Source organism: Chlorocebus sabaeus, chromosome 25, assembly GCF_047675955.1.
Source record: "Chlorocebus sabaeus isolate Y175 chromosome 25, mChlSab1.0.hap1, whole genome shotgun sequence".
Classification (NCBI taxonomy): Eukaryota; Metazoa; Chordata; class Mammalia; order Primates; family Cercopithecidae; genus Chlorocebus; species Chlorocebus sabaeus.
Window position 1 is genome coordinate 80,238,451 of NC_132928.1, and position 17,824 is coordinate 80,256,274.

The 17,824-nt window shown below is 39.9% G+C and overlaps 1 protein-coding gene across 3 annotated transcripts in view; it reads right to left on the reverse strand.

Moving 5' to 3' along the window:
* Positions 1 to 17,824, reverse strand: part of PLD5 (phospholipase D family member 5) — a 422,420-nt gene that overhangs the window by 192,941 nt on the left and 211,655 nt on the right. For all 3 annotated transcript variants that reach the window (XM_007989952.3, XM_007989953.3, XM_037986077.2), the window contains one exon: positions 10,144 to 10,312. In XM_007989952.3, coding sequence (XP_007988143.1) covers positions 10,144 to 10,312 — 169 coding nt within the window. The remainder of the gene's footprint in view (positions 1 to 10,143; positions 10,313 to 17,824) is intronic.

Consider the following 17,824-nt stretch of genomic DNA (forward strand, 5'->3'; position numbering starts at 1 on the left):
AAAACGGGAGAATGCTAATGAACAAATAAGCATTTGCGGAGTGTTGATTTTGTGGAGCAGGGAAAAGAGGATACTTTGAAATAAAGGGACGCTCTTTCCATGAGGTTACTCTGTCTTTATGCTGACACTGTACCAGGAGTTCTACTGATATCATATGTAGCCTGGAGATGGGAAGGCTGAAGGTAATCTACTGTTTCAAACCAAAAAGCAATCACTGAGCTCCATTCTGTTACTGGTGGTGTGCTGGATAACAACACCAGCAGGATCAATACGACACGGGTCCTAGAGTCCAGGACTATGCGGAATATTCAAGTACAAGCTGCTACTCATTTACATCACTATGGAGGGAACAATTGCAAATTTGAAACAGGCAAAATTAGGTTGACAAACTGGGGTAGGGACCAACCTGGCCCAATCTTGGAACCTATGAAAGTTGAATAATGTTTATTGGACCAGGATGGTTTAAAACAGTGATTCTCAATCCTGGCTGCCCGGTAAAATCCCCTCATTGTTTTTAAAAGTATTGAAGCCTGGGCGCCTCTCCAAATATTCTGACCTAACTGGTCTAGGATGGGCTTGGGCATAAGCATATTTTAAAATCTCCCCAGGCGACTCTGACCAGCGGCCACGGTTGAAAACCACTATATTGGGAGAGAAAAGTGGGAATCTACCTGAAAAATGTGTGTATTTTTCTGTCTCTTTTTTTTTTTTTTTTTTTGAGAGCGAGTCTTGCTCTGTCTCCAGGCTGTAGTGCAGTGGCGCAATCTCCACTCACTGCAACCTCTGCCTCCCGGGTTCCAGTGATTCCCCTGCCTCAGCCTCCCAAGTACCTGGGACTACAGGCATGTGCCACCACACCCAGCTAATTTTTTGTTTTAGTAGAAATGGGGTTTCACCATGTTGGCCAGGATGGTCTTGATCTCCTGACCTCGTGTTCTACCCCGCTCGGCCTCCCAAAGTGCTGGGATTACAGGCGTTAGCCACTGTGCCCGGCCTCTCCTTTCTTCACCTAAACCCTAGAGAGCAATTTGAATTTGTATTCTGTGTAGAATTTTCGATCTAAACCTCTTTTCACATAAACTGAAATCTTGACAGACAGCTGAATATTGTTCTTGTTGTAAGATTACATAGTCAAGTGTCCACTAAATTTGAAAGTAAGTGTTCTGCATCAGAACAACAAAAATGAAAACTACAACTTTTATAAGCTGCATTATTTACTGTTTTACAAACATTATCTAATTGAATTCTCCAAGCAATCAAATGAGATAGGTGTTATTATTACACCCATTTTATAGAGGGGTATAAATTTATAAATCAGAATTAATTTTAATTAACAGATAACACTGAAGATCAGATGAGTTGTGACATTTGCTCAATGTGACCACAACTACTAAACTATTAGTCAATCAGATGTATTCATGACAAAGCCTATGATCTTTCCCCTATAGTACATGGATCCGGAATAACACTGCGAGTTTGCCTTTTCTATAAAACCAAGCGCTGAGAACTAAATATAAACAAAATAAGCAATTCTGAACACAGCCAAATAACAACAGAGAATTTGTATGTATCCTGATTATGCTTTCATTAATTTATGCATGTTTTATTTTTCCCTATGTCCCCATTAAAAATAGACAAACTAGACTGTAGGAAGTTTGCATAATGTAGTAGAAATGTGTGTAAGCCCTCAGGATCCACATCGAGACAAAAATGAAATGTGTGTTTTCATGTTGCATCAGAATATCCTGCTTTCCCTGACTCCTTTACCCAATCTGCCACTTACCATAGGCTCAAATACTTTCAGTTACTTAAAGGATCCGGTCTCCACCAACTACGCCAATCATTTTCAAGGCAAAATGAAAACTAGGAAATGCTATGATGCTATTTTCCCGGGTTAAAAATATCGTTAAGAAATTTTAATGAAATATTTCATGTTCAGGCTGCACGAGTATTAGATAGTTTTATCAGGCTTTTACATAGGAGTGACATTGCCAAAAACAGGATTCTTCTGGGTTTCAGGCATAGCCCTGTGTTACAAAGTAGATGCTGACTGTTTGCATGATGAGTGAATAGAGAGTCTCCTTCAGAAGACTTGAAGAGGAAATGCAGACTTGCCTAGGACTGTAGGCAAGGGTGAGAAAGGACATGTGGGTTTAGAGAGCCAGGGAAGATGGAAAATGGAACTGGGAGCAAGAGGTGCTGGAGGCACCGGGCCATAGAGGACTCCACCAGGCTGTGGGCTTCCTTAGGACAGGTAAGAGGCATTATGGCACAAAACGTGCAGTGGTTAGAATAGAAAATGTTAATAATATCATTTACAAATGAATCATAAGGATGGCTATGAAACAAACATGACAAGGAAACGTTTTATAAGTTTGATGAAACAAAAGCCCTTGTCCATTGGTTAAAGGGCATTGATCAGATCAGCCAGGAAGACTACTGCAGAAAAGGAATGAGTGGGCTACCAGGGAGCACCTGGAGACCTGAGTCATACATGGATACAGCTGCCTGAATCACAATGGCAGGGTCATCTGCATGTTGCCAGGTCATATAGGTCTTCAACATAGAACAAAACATCAATCAACAAAAATTAGGAGGGACTGCAAGTTCAAGACCACATAATTTACTGTGTTTTCAAAATTCAAGATGTTGCTTGTCCAGAGGGAGATATACACACACACGTATGAATGTACATAATAAATATAAATATATATACATATCAGCAAATATAGACTGAGTTGTATTTTCTATTAAATGATAGTGTTCTAAGATCAAATATTTCACCATCTTACCATGTAACTTTGCTAGATAGTGTTTGCTTACAAATTTCAGGACAAATGGAGAGGTTAAAAACAAAAGGTATCCTTAAGCTTGCAGAATTCTTGAGAATGGGGCTTTTACGAATGGTGAGGTGCGCACACACACACACTCACACTTGAAGATTTATAATTAATAAATCAAATGAAAGTAAGAATTCCACATGCAATGATAATTTGCCTAATCCTTCTTATCTACCCAGAGTCTCACATTTGCAGAAATTATAATCCCTTTCTAATTTTACATAGTAACCATCCCAATTTCTAGCACAGTGTAAGAGCCATAATAAGAACTTGCTAACAGAATAAACTTGAACCAGAGTTACAGTGTGTACACAAATACGTGAATGTGCATAACAATATTCACGATCATAAACCCTTATATAGGCACTAAAATGGTCAAACACTGTTCTATACTCTTTACAGATATTAACTGATTTAATCTGCACAACAAACTATGAGGCAGGTCCTGTTATCACCCTGATTTTGCTGTTGAGGAAACTGAGGCATAGAGAGTTCATCCTCTTGCCCAAGGTTGCACAGCTAAGTAGGTCAAAACACAAAACAAAACAAAAACCATAAGCTCCACTCCTGGCTCATTTCTGCAGTCTTGCTAAGATCTGCTAACCACTGTGTAGAGGTAGGATCCAGGCTTGTACTTTCCAGAAACAGCCTCCTGGATCACTGAGCTCTTATGCTGGCTGCTTGCAATTTCATAAATACCGTTTGATTTTTAAAAATCATAATTTCTCAAAATCAAACAATTGTAATGTATCATCAGTTGGCAATCACAGCTCACAGGCAGACCAGTATCTAACTGATTTCACATAAACACATCTCTTTAAGATTCCGTTGTTGCAGACCATTAATTATTTTACAGGTTCCTCACAGTGAATTCACAGAGTGTGAGTTTATTATTTTATTTTTACTTTTTTACCCAATGGATTAGGTAGCTCTACTAATGAGCCTTTGTCAGGTATATTTCTTGGCTGCTTCTGAACAGGTTTGATTTCATACATTCCCATCATTTTGTCTCATAAATGAGCAATCAAGATGTCCCAAGAATTTCAACATTTTAGGGTGGCAACTCATCATCCAGACAGAAACAAAAACCTTTTACCTGACCATGTATTTTCCTAAAATTCTAAAATATAGTTATCATGAAACTCTAAACCTCAGCAGCCCTTAGCAGGCTGTGATATGGAGTAAGGGCACTGTCCAGTTTCCTTTAGCACAGAAGGAAACAAACACAAACAGATTAACTCCAGGTACGAGACAAGAAAAGCAAAGTGGGTTTTTCAGGGTAGAAATCCAAACAGCAAGCTTTTGGAGGTACAGATAAAAACACATTTTAAATCAACGTGTGTTTCCATGCGAACGAAAAATAAAAAAGCCCATATTCATCATTCATGTTAGTAACAACCATCACACTCGCTCTTACAAAATTGCTGCTCATCCAGAGCCCAGACCAATAAAATGTGTGCGAAATAAAAAAGCACATATTCATCATTCCTGTTAGTAACAACCATCACCCTCACTCTTATAAAATTGCTGCTCATCCAGAGACCAGACCAATAAAACGTGCCTGTTTGCTGCTGAGCTGCTCTGCCTGCCATTGGCTACGTGGTTTCTTGGTGCATTTTCCTATTGCTACATGATAAAAAACAGCTGGGCTGCTTTTTTGCTTATAGTTCCTGTTAATGTATGTGCCATCTATGGTTCCATTTAGGACTTTTCCGGCTCTGTTGGTTTAAAATCAAATGTTACATTTGACTATTTTCCCCCAAATAAAAAATACTATCTTTAAAAAATTAATGAAAAAGAAGCTGTGAACCTGACACAATTTTTTTTTATCACACATATTTGTGAAGGATAGTGTTTGGCACCAGAATATTTTAAAGAAAATTTAAATTTGGCTCACTTGAGTAATCAGGGTGTGAACTATTTTTTTCCTAGCATGTTTTTGCACGCAATACACCAATGAGAGACTATCTCCTGATGTTTATAGGGTCTTCGTGAAAATAAAAGGGTACACACAAGTCCAAAGACTGGTTGCCCGAAGTTTGAAATGTTAGGTAGTCTTGAATTTCCTTTTCCATTTGAAAGATAAAATCAGGTAAAAATTTAAATTAAAGTAGCTTTCAGTTAGTACCTTCTTTTTTTAGGCACTGAAGTTTTAGGGTAAAACTTGGTGATTTTATCTGCAAAGAATAGGATATAGGGGTCCTTGAACTGCACCCAAAGAGAAGGAGTTGGCAGCGAGTACCTGTTTCCTTTCTCCATTTTTCATCACTTCACAACTTTTCCCCTACCTGCCCAGTGAGAGGGGGAAAGGAGGGGAACAGACTCTAAAAACAATCTTTTCCTGTTTTTTTTTTTTTTTTGACACAGAGTCTCACTCTGTCCCCTAAGCTGGAGTGCAGTGGCTCGATCTCAACTCACTGCAGCCTCCGCTTCCCGGGTTCCGGCAATTCTCCTGCCTCAGCCTCCTGGGTAGCTGGGATTACAGGCATGTGCCACCACACCCAGCTAATTTTTGTATTTTTAGTAGAGACAGGGTTTTACCATGTTTGCCAGGCTGGTCTCAAACTCCTGACCTCAGGTGATCTGCCCGCCTCGGCCTCCCAAAGTGCTAGGATTACAGGCCACCACGCCTGGCCCTCTAAAATTAATCTTTAAGTGCCCAAGAAATGTGGTCTTCAGATAAGTTCCCCCGGACCTTTTAATGCTAACCTGTTACGCATACCGCTCTAGGGGTTGAGAGAGGTGAATAGGGGCAAGGTGAAAGGCAGCCAGTCAGGCAACAAAACACCCTAAATTCTGCATGCTTGCACTTTAAGACCATGGGCCATGCCTGGCTCTTGGCCAGTGGAGACCAAAGGCATGGGATTCTGCAGAAACAGTCACTTGGCCACCAACAAACTAGAGGAAGAAGAGAAATTCCACTACTGCATTGAAGTGAGAATCCTCCAAACATTATTGCTTCCCCACAGGACGTGGCCAGGGACAGGCAGGCGTAGGGAGAACTGCAAGATCAGTCTCAGAACACCTTTAATCCATTCAATTCTCAAAGCAGATAAAGCCCGTCTATCCTTCATGTTTGCAAAGGCAGATCTCCCCCTTGTAAAGAGGCAAAGCACAATCAGTCTCAAAACTGCAGAAAACCAACTGGTTTTACATTGTACAGAAGTCTAGTGCTATTAGGGAGATGAAAGGCAGCTAAGAGGTCTCTCTTTGGCGGGAGCAGTATGACTCTACCAGAAGACATTCTAAACTAGGTCTCTTCCTAGAAGCTTGCCTGTGAGTTCAACGATAGTTAGGTCATAGGCAGTAAGTTGAAAACTTCCATTTGTTGGCAGCAGGCCAGTTGTTAGAGAGTGACTTGAACTAAGCTTCTAAGTGTTATCATCTTTCTACATCAATAACATTCTACCTAAAGTCATATGACAGACCGTGGTGGGTGGATCACTTGAGGTCAGGTCAAGACCAGCCTGGCCAACATGGTGAAACCCCATCTCTACTAAAAATACAAAAATTAGCTTGGTGTGGTGGCAGGTGCCTGCAATCCCAGCTACTCAGGAGGCTGTGGCAGGAGAATCGCTTGAACCCAGGAGGTAGAGGTTGCAGTGAGCCAAGATCACACCACCGCACTTTAGCCTCGGCAACAGAGTGGAATTCCATCTCAAAAAAAATTAATAAGTGAATAAGTAAAGCCATGTGGGACTGGGTCATGGTGGAGGCTGGCCTCTACTTGTATCATTCAAGGCTGGAAGAACAGTAAGGAAATTTCCTTTGAAGCCTAGAGAAAGGGCCATCTGCATTATGTAATGACAGAGTGCTTGTAATAGTACCACCTGCTGTAAAACAGAACATGGAAAATACAGCTAATGAACTTGTGAAGCCGGCTGAAATTCTTCAGGCAGATTACAAGTTTTTGCAGTATATAACAAGGGTTACAAAGAACGAGATAAACTGAAGAAGGAATTGCTGCGTTCTCATGCAGAATTTAGATAAAATGTAGAGAATCCAAGGTTGGTCTCTCCACTCACAACATTCTTCAAGTAAGAAATGGCTTCAGGTCGTGGGTCTCTATGGATCTTCTTAGCCAAACAAAAGGGCTCTGTACTGCATATAATTTTCTGAATTTTCTGTATATCATGACATTTTGACATTTTAAAAAGGCTTTCTGGGCTGGGAAGTGTTGGAAGTGGACGAAAAGATGTTAACAGACACAAACATACAGTTTGGTAGGAGAAATAAGACCTAGCATTAGATAGATCAGTAGGGTGACTATAATTTACAATAATCTATTCTCCATTTCAAAATAAGTAGAAGGGGGCCGGGTGCAGTGACTCATGCCTATAATCCCAACACTTTGGGAGGCCAAGGTGGGTGGATCACTTGAGGTCAGGAATTCGAGACCAGCCTGGTCAGCATGGTGAAACCTTGTCTCTACTAAAAATACGAAAACTTGGCCTAGCATGGTGGTGCAAACCTGTAATCCCAGCTACTTGGGAGGCTGAGACAGGAGAATTGCTTGAACCCAGGAAGTGGAGGTTGCAGAGAGCTAAGATCACACTACTACACTCCAACTTGGGCAACACAGCGAGTCCCTGTCTCCAAAAATAACATAACATAATGTAACATAACATAACATAACATATAAAAATATAAGTAGAAGGGAAGAATTTGAAAGGTTCTAGCCTAAAGATAAGACAAATGTTTAGGGTGACAGATTCCCCAAGTACATTGATTGGATCTTTACAAATTATAATAATGTATTAAATTATTACATGTACTCCAAAACTATGTACATCTATTATGCATCAATTAAAAATGCATGCATGCTCACACACAGACGCACACATGGACACATACATGAGCGCGTGCACGTGCACACACACACCCCTTTCCAGCTGGGAAAAGACTGCCCCCGCAAAGGGTTAGCCAATGCCTAGAGAGAGATAAAAATGGCTCAGCCAGGCTTTCATATGCAAGCTAGCCAGTCTGGAGCCTTATTTCCCCTGGTTCATACATTCCAGGGGGCAATCTTCTACTCTCCATTTACCCCTTTTGAAAAAAGTATCTCTAGGTATCTTACCCCATCTTACCATTTTACATTTGGCATGTGTGTTAGGGGGGCATGTAACTACTCTTTTTACATGTTTCCAATAAAGAGAAGCCCACATGAGGAGCCTCACTCAGATCCAGACCCGATGCAAATAAACACACTCTGGATTTTGAACTGAAGGAGTGAAGGATGTGCCATCTCAAAATATGTCAGGTTGGTATATTGATGATTATTTCAAGGGGAAAATACTGGGAAAATTGTAGTTCAGTAAGGGATAGCGGACCTGTCTCTTTCTGTATGCAGCAAACCATCAAGATTCTTCTGAGAAGCCCACCATACCCGTACCAGGGTGAGAAAATAGCCCTTATCACCAGAGACTGGAAACTGGGGGCTGCCATGGACCTGAATAAACACACTTAATGAAGTAACCCTATCTCCCACTAGTTTTATACCCCTTCCATATCTCCTAGTGACTCCCCTAGAAATTGACTGCCCCCACACCGATCCCCTTTGTCCTGTCATGTCTTCTCAGATTTATTGTTCTTTGTCAAAAAAGTATAAAACCATCTTACTTTGGCCACTTCTTTGGACTTCACTCTCTTGTGAAGATCCACATGTACGAGTAAAACTAATAAAATCTGTAGACTTTTCTCCTGCTAAGCTGCATGGTGTCGATTTGGTTTCTAGATCTAGCCAAAAAGCCCGCATAAGAGCGAAAGGGGTATTGGAGGTGACCTCTGGCTTCGCTCCAGAGCCTTGGTGTAGTAGAATTCTCACTCTGAGGAATGAGGTGAATGCGTTTTGCATGTAAAACACAGCTATGAATTGCTACGGCCACAGACTGGGCTGTGGTATGCTATCTCCAAAGATGGCCGCCAATAATCCTCATTCCTGTCCGTGGATGTTGCTCCTCCCTCCTGGACTTGAGACATGCTTCTACCAATGGAATAGATTGGGAGCAACATGCTAGGATTCCAGAGCTCTTTGCCTTCTGAGGATCCAACCACCACGTAAAGAGCTCGGGACTGTTTACTGAATGATGACAGACCATGCAGAGAGACTCGGCCATCCCAGACGTTACAGTCACCCCAGCTGAGATACCAGGTATGTGAGGAAAGCCATCCAGGATTCTCCAGCCCCAGGAAGCCCACCCCAGCCAACACCATACGGATCAGAGGTAAGTCCTCACTGCCAAACCCTGCCCAGAATCATGAACAAATAGATACTATTGCTTTAAACCACTACATTTTAGGAGACATTATGGAGTAATAAATCCTGAAACACTTACTTAAACTTTAGTAGAGATGGAAAAGTGTAGAACACAGTTAGTAAACTCATTCCATTCTTCTTTAGTTATGGCCTTTGTGTTTTTTGTTTTTATTTTCCAGTAACTTTTGACTTTAAAATGGTGTAACTGAATAGATTCAATAGCTTTCAAAGCACCAGTGAGATCATGATTATAAGCTTAATGCCAACACATTTTGCATAAAAGGAAACAAAACTTATTTTACCCTTGACTTACATATGACATTTAAGTGTAGGCCGATGGCTACATATTTAGATAGGGTAGCTTAATATAAACTATCATGGTTGTATCAATATAAAGAAAACACACTAAAATCACCAGCACCATTTTCTTACACCCAGAGCATTTTATTCAGAAATCGTTTAGATCATGAAGTCAGTTTTCTAAAGGTAGTTCTCCGAAGCTTTATTTTTTTAAAAGAAATAAGCATATTTCTTTCACCCATTCATCCAAATATGACAGTCTAGAGAAAACAACTATCCTGGGAAATTTCACTCTACTATTAAAAAAAAGTGGCAGTGGGTGAATTATAACTTGAAAAGTGGATTGTAACACAAATTAACCAAATAAATGCCTCAGCAAGCAGTTACAGAATTAGACCTGTAAACATGCAGGTTGCGCAAAGCAGAATTCTGGACCATGCCAGTGACAGAGATTATCACGTAAATAGCATGCCCTGAAGTTGTGCAACACAGCAATTCTGTATAAAGAGCCGATTGTGGGCAAAGATGAAACACGATTTTGTCCTTGCAAACCTGGCATTCTAGTAGGAGCGGAGTGACATATGATTAACAACGGCACATCTACATAAATGTAATAATGTATGTGTACTCTGGGTGCGGGTAGACTAAAAGAAATGAGCTGGAGTTTGAGCAGTGGAGGAGCAGAATACTAAGGAGTGGAAAATGCACATAAGTAAAATCATCACACACACAGAGGATGTAGCTTACCTGACATGCTGATGGATGAGTGTGGTTGAGATCCCAATGGGAAGACACTATGTCAACAGACTTTTTGGCCATGTTGAGTAAATTCATCCAGCCTTGGAAAAGTGATAAGTGAAATGGTGCATTTTCTGAATAGTTAAGGCCTTCAGGAATATTTTCCACCAGGGCAATTCTTAGAAAAGATTTTGAAAAACAAAAACAAAATCTAGTCAAATTTGAAGCCACAGATCTTTATACAGGCATACAGCAAACATCTAAAAAAGTACTCTTTACTTATTCTGAATGCATTCTCTCATCATTTACATTTTTTTTTCCACAAAAGTCTTCTTACATTTAACCTCTTAACCTCTACTAATCTGTGTTCTGAGAGTTTCTGGTCTATTTTTTCCATAGTTAGCACTCATATTTCAGAAAATCACGGAGTATGTCTCTAATGTCCAGTTTCAACCTAGCCTGGAAAAAAACCTGTGAGCTTCCTATACAAGCATCTTCTTCTAGTAATATATTCCTTTATTATTTCCTGGAAGCAATTCGATTCCTATATAAGATACTACGTTGCAAGCTATTTGAGACTATAAATTGAGTTTTGCCTATCTCCAGTTTCTAAAACAATGTGGGGCATATACTGGAACTCAATAAATGCAGTTATTACTGCTGAGCATCTATTGATGCTTCCTAGCCTGTGGTGTAAAGTGACACTGAGAAGAAAATTATAAAACCTGCTTGTTTCAGGGCTTTATTAATATTAGAGCTAAGAAAATGATAAAATTATAGTAATAATCAAGCCCTAAATAAACTGCGATCAGCAATACTCTAATAAGTTTGTTTTCTCTGTTTATACTTTTTATTGTATTGACAATATATCCATTGTATTGTCATACCTTTCCTTGGCTGCATTGTTTTCACTTCTGGGTTAGGTGACAAATAACTTCTGACCAAAGGAATGAACTATTTTTTCAGCTTTATTAAGCTTTATTTATTAATGTATATTCTCCTGCAATTCTTTTTTTGAAATGGAGTCTTGCTCTGTTGCCCAGGCTGGAGTGCACTGGTGCGATCTTGGTTCACTGCAACCTCTGCCTCCCAGGTTCAAGCAGTTCTCCTGCCTCAGCCTCCCAAGTTGCTGAGATTACAGGCACCTGCCATCATGCCTGGCTAACTTTTTTTGTATTTTTCATAGAGACGGGGTTTCACCATGTTGGACAGGCTGGTCTCGAACCCTGACCTCTCATAATCCCCCCACCTTGGCCTCCCAAAGTGCTAGGATTATAGGCGTGAGCCACTGCACCCAGCCTCCTGCAATTCTTGATGGAAAAACCCCAAGTCCTTATGAAAATACCAGTTAAGTGCTTTCAGGACACAGATTTGCATAGCTGTATGCACAAAGCCAGAGACATAATTAGGGCTCATGAAATACTTATAGAATAAATTTCAGCTTTCAACAAAGAATTCAGCACTTCTCAATAAAATACTGAATTGTTACTCTTACTGAGACTTGTTGCATTTAGCCAGCTTTTGAAACAAAAACAGTACTGCTAGTAAAATGTTCCTGTGCATTTGATCAACCTAGACTATTACAACCAGAATGGGTTCTGGGTATGTGACTCAGATAAATGTGCAATTCTGGGGTCCGATCAGCCTACCACCACCCAAAAACTTATTTAACATTTGTTGAGCCTTTATAAGCACAGGGCAGGCAAATCACTATGTGCAACACAGAAATGCCTACCACAAATCTCCCTAGCCCTCAGAAACTTATAATTTAGTGGAAAAGCCTCTCTTTCATACATACTGACTCAACTAGGAGCTAGACCCTAATAAATGGTGAGGCAAGGGTAAGAAGCTTAATTAGAGGGAAAACACATCACTTAAATAATCACTGGAACATGGACAGAAAGGAAAAATTCTGATTGGGGACATCTAGGAGGAAGCTGGGCTTGAAATCTAGAGGAAGCTGGGCTTGAAATTAGTCTTCAAAGATGAAAATTTTTTATGAGTGCATTGGAAGAGAATGATAGTCTAGGAGGGAGGGAGGAGTCTGTAAAACAGAGCATGTCTGGATATTTGTGAGTTAGTGAGCCAAGGGGAACGTGAAGTCGGAAAGTTACGGTAGGAGCTTGTGATGGTGGAGAAAGCTGCAAGCATATGTAGGGACCACACTGCAGAGGTTGTGAACAAGGGAGAGGAGTTTGGACTTAATTTTGATGCATTTGGGAGCAACCAAGTGTGTTTTAGGGGACTAAGTCTGACAGCGCACCTGTACGCCACGGGCATGGAGAAAGAGGAAATAGAAGATAAGTCAGTAGAGAGTAAAGCTGCTGCAATAGTCCAGGGGAAAAAAAGAAGCTTGAATTTGGTCAATGAGAATGAAAAGCAGCATGCAGTGGACATTTTCAAGGTCAAATCTTAAAGGTTTGAGGGGCAGGTAAAGCAGAAACAATGAAGACTCAAATTTTCTTGCAAACCAACATACTGTCTCTTAACTGGGCTCCATAACCACCTCCAATGGTCTCCTCACATGGGTTCCTGCCCTTCTCCAAATCATTTTCCCTACTAGAGTTGGGTTAATCTTTTAAAACTGTGAATCCGGACACTCTGCCTGCTGCCTAATGAAACTTCCCGACTGTCTTTAGGATGACGACCTTGATCCGCCCCCACATGATTGACAAGTGTTTACCAGCCTGGCCTGCCTCTCTGCAACTTCACTGGATTCAAATGCCCTTTGTGGATTCCATACCACAGCCATATTTGACATCTTTTCTTCCTTCCCCGTTATTCTTTCTAGACTTTTGCATTTCACGTGCATTGTCCTAATCCCAATTCCTACACTGGTTACTGAGTCATCTCCCAGTTAACTTTTAAAGTTCCAGTCGAAGCTTCACTTCTTCTGATTGGCTTCCTTATACCCCAAAACTAGGCTAGATCCCCTTAATATCAACTTCTGCAGTGACCTGCTTCTCCTCTTTCACCCTACACCTCACTCTTGAAATTACTTGATTAAGGCCTTCCTTGATGGATTATAGGGTGTGTGAGGGCAGAAACCTGTTTCGCTGGTTCAGAATTGTATGCCCAGTGCCTAACATAACTATATACTATAGTATAATTGTGCACAGTGAGTGTCCAAAGAATACATGTTGGGTGTCGTTAAAATCTCAACTGGGAGGTGGGGAGCTGGGATCCATTAAAACTGACAAGTGGCTGGGTGCGATGGCTCACGCCTGTAATCCCAGCACTTTGGGAGGCTGAGGTGGGCTGATTACAAGGTCAGGAGATCGGGACCATCCTGGCTAACACGATGAAACCCCATCTCTACTAAAAATACAAAAAATCAGCTGTGCGTGACAGCGGGCGCCTGTAGTCCCAGCTACTCAGGAGGCTGAGACAGGAGAATGGCGTGAACCCGGGAGGCGGAGCTTGCAGTGAGCTGAGATCGCGCCACTCACTCCAGTCTGGGCGACAGAGCGAGACTCTGTCTCAAAAAAAAAAAAAAAGAAAAAAAGAAAAAAAAAAGTGACAAGGAACATGGGAAAGAATGTGAATTGGGGATTGAGAGAGAGTATCAAAGAAGAAAAGATAGTGAGAAAACCAGTCCAAAGCCTAACGTGGGGAAAATGCCTACATTTTTCTGGTGGTTGAGTGTGAAACTGATGAGAGGATTCAGAAGAGACTATTAGAGAAGCGGGAAGACGAGAGGGGTCCAGGAGAAGCAGCCTTCAGGAAGCCAAGGGGAGAGAGAGTTACAAGATGGAAAGGGGATTATTTGATCTACACCTCGAGGCCTTCGAAGGCAATAGACAGAGGCTGAAGTTGGATATCTTAATTCTATCCACATTTAAAGCCCAATTATCTATGTTAATAGATGCTAGACATAGCATGGATAAATAATCCCAGATAATCAGTAGTTTCTGCCTCCCCTACAACCGATGGATATATTTAAAAAATAATTCAACAAACAAACAAAAACATCCTTCCAACGAAACAATGCCAAAACACAACAGCTGCCACCAAATGAAGAACTAGCTAGTTTTAATTTTACTTTGATATGATATAAAGGGTATATGGAGAAAGATGAGGAGACATAGGAAGCCCAAATAAACCAAACATATGAAGGGAGGAATATAAATGTATAGTATAATGTACAATTATACATAAGTATAAATGTACAATTATAGATGGCTCCATAACATCCCCTTCTTTGTACTGTCCCTATGCTTCTCTTAGGCTACAAGTAAGTCACGATTCCCAATCTTTTTTGGAAATCTTTAGACCAGGTGTTCTTAAAGTTGGACTATGGGTAGAATTCATGGGGATCTATGTACTTGAATTCTACATCTTTATTTTCCCTAGTCACTACCTAAAATGTAAAATTCCCTTCGGTTATGAACATAGGCAACAAACCACAAGAATATTAATGACTTCTGCAATTTTGTCTCCATAAACAGTTTTCATCTTGTGGTACAGTTACAGACAACATTTCCAAGTCTTTCTCACTACTTTGAAATTGTGGTAGTGACTGGATCTTGTTATTTCGTGAATATGACTGCAGGATACACATGAGCATAACATAAACGTATTTGTAAAAATATTCTGGTCACTTTAACATTTTTGGTGTCCTTTGCAATCCTTTGTATTTTAATATATTAATTTAAAAACATGATTCAGGGAATGATGCATAGGTTTCATCAGACTGTCAAAGGAGTCCATGGCTAAAAAGGGGTAAGAAGCCCTCATCAGATGGATAATGTAACATCTCTTCCCTTTCCTTCGATTACACACACATTCTTACAAGATTTTATTTTCCTTAGTGATTGACGCTTTAGAGGTGGGTAACATGATCAAGAGTGATTTCTTTAAAAAAGAGGACAGAGTCAAAGCCAAATATGGAAAACATCTAATCACTTCTGGTTGGTGGAGCAAGTGAAGCAAGAGAAGACAACAGAGAAGAAAGTATGGGAGATATTGGAGGAGGAGGAGAGTGAAAATTCCCTGGGAGCCAAGGAAGACCGAGTTTATTACAGTAGTCTTCCTTATTCTTGGTTTTACTTTCTACAGTTTCAGTTACAGTCCACCAAGTTCTGAAAATATTACATTGAATACATTATTTTGGAGGAAGAGACCACATTCACGTAACTTTTATTATGGTATGTTGTTATAAGCATTGTTTTGTTGTTGTTAGTTTCTTACCATACTTATTTTATATATTAAACTTTATCACAGGTAGATATGAATGGGAAAAAATCAAGTACATGTAGAGTTCTGTAGTATCCAACGCTTCACACCCCCACTGGGGGTCTTGGAACACATCCTCTGAGTATAAGTAGGGACTACTGTATTACCGTTATTTGGTTTTTACTAAATATCAAGATAAACTATGAATTTATAGTAAAAATAAAAATAGAGGCAGCACTCAAGGTCTGAAGACTACACTTTGTGCGGGTAATGAATTCCAGGGAAAAGCTTGAAATAATGACCCTATTTACCTATTCACTCTCCTCCTCTCTCTTTACCCAGACATGTTGATTGCTCCTTTTGGGACATATGGCTGTTTCTTATGCTAGAAAAGGTCTCTAAAAACCAGCTTTGAAATGACTTATTTCTGTGACCTATAGTTTTATTTCCTTTAAAAACTAACAGCTGGCTACTCTCCAGAGGCCTGATCTAATTAGCATAGGAGCAGAACTCATTTACATGCCACCACAGCCCTGAGTATACTCATACTTCTCAAGGTAAGAAAGAAGTAGGCAGATCTCATTAAAATTCACCTTTGGGCAAACCCCTGGAACACCTATTTGCCATCTGCTAGAGAACTCTACCTAGAGGCTGCATGGCACTATTTCTGACACCTAATAACTAGGGGAAAACTGGATATATAGGAATGCAATACAAGAAAAATCTTTTTATACTTCTTTTCTTGATAGTTTAAGGTAAACTGTGAGTCCAGGGAGCTTAGGTGGAAGAAATACAAGAAAAAGCTTTTTACATTGTTAATAGAATTGTAAATAGAATTCGAACTGTTCTTATTAACAGCATGTATTTATTCTCCAAACGTAATGTGATCATCCACATTTCACTTTGCATTCAGGAACAATACTGTACCTTCTCAAAGAACTATTTGTAGTTTCCCTTTAATAAGCTCCTGGAAACTGAAGTCCACGCATTTGACAGCTTTAAAAAGTGCTCTGGGTGTCTGTGTTTTGGTAAATAGAAGAATCTTTGTAAAATATAATACTTTCATACTTGATTTTGGCATTATTGTAGAGAACAGCTTAAAAGCGTTTGTAATAACGTAGACAAAGCACAGCTCTGCCAGTTATGAGCTGTGTGACCTTCAACAGATTACTAACCTCTTTCAATCTGTTCTCACTTCTGAGCAGAAAAAAGGTTATTACAAAGATTAGAGGAGGGAATCTCAGTGACATGCTGTGCTCAATGCCTGCTTCCTAGTAAACGCTAAATGAAAGACATTTTTTAAAGTAACTTAGTCTGAAGACTTATAATTGAAAAAAAAAGTCTCCAAGGTTTCAAACTCATAAAGCACAGTTACTAAAATGCTTCTACATACACCGGCTAAAAGGAGTCTTATAAACTGGTGCCTACATGACATTTTCAAAGTGACTGTAGCTTTCTTTTGTTGTCTAATGCATTGGATCAGTTATCATGACTTGACCTTAAAAAGGTGCATGGCAGTCAATGCATTAACATTCATTCTTTAGATCTTGATTTTCTGGTCACATTAATGAAGCTGAAGAGACAATCTCGGCTCATTGATACAGTTAGGTTCGCACTCAAAAGAAAGTGATTGTGTTTTTATGCTTACTGTGGTCATATGGCTATAATTTTAATTATAGACTCAGGGGTACACATGCAGGTTTGTTGCACAGGTATACCTCATAATGCTGGAGTTTGGGCTTCCAGTGAGCTCATCACCCAAACAGTGAACATAGTACCCAACAGGTAGTTTATCAATCCCTCCCCCTCTTCTTCTCTCCTCCCTTTTGGGGTCTTCAGTGTCTATTATTTTCATCTATATGTCCTTGCCTTGGATACCCATTGTTTAGCTCCCACATGTAAGTGAGAATATGCAGTATTCAATTTTCTGCTTCTGAGTTATTTCACCTAGGATAATGGCCTCCAGCTGTATCCACATTGCTGCAAAGGACATTATTTCATTCTTTTTCATGGCTGTGTAGTATTGTATGGTGTGTGTATATACCACATTTTCTTTAATCCAGTGCACCACTGATAGACACTTAGGTTGATTCCATGACTTCGCTGTTTTGAATAGTGCTGAGATAAACACACAAGTGCAAGTGTCTGTTTGATAAAATAACTTCTTCCCTTTGGGTAGATACCCAGTGATGGAATTGCTGGGTCAAATAGTAATTCTATTTTTCGTACAAGAAATTTCCATGCTGTTTTCCGTAGGGGCTGAACTACTCTACATTCCCACCAACAGTGTGTAAGCATTTCCTTTTCTCTACATCCATGCCAACATCTGCTATTTTTTGACTTTTGAATAATAGCCATTCTAATTGGTGTGAAATGGTATGTCATTGTGGTTTTAGTGTGCATTTGTCTGATAATTAGAAATGTGTATTTTTATAAAATATACTTACATACTGGATTTTGGCATTATGTAGAGAACAATTCAAAACGAAAGGGTTTGAACTAACGTAGACAAAAC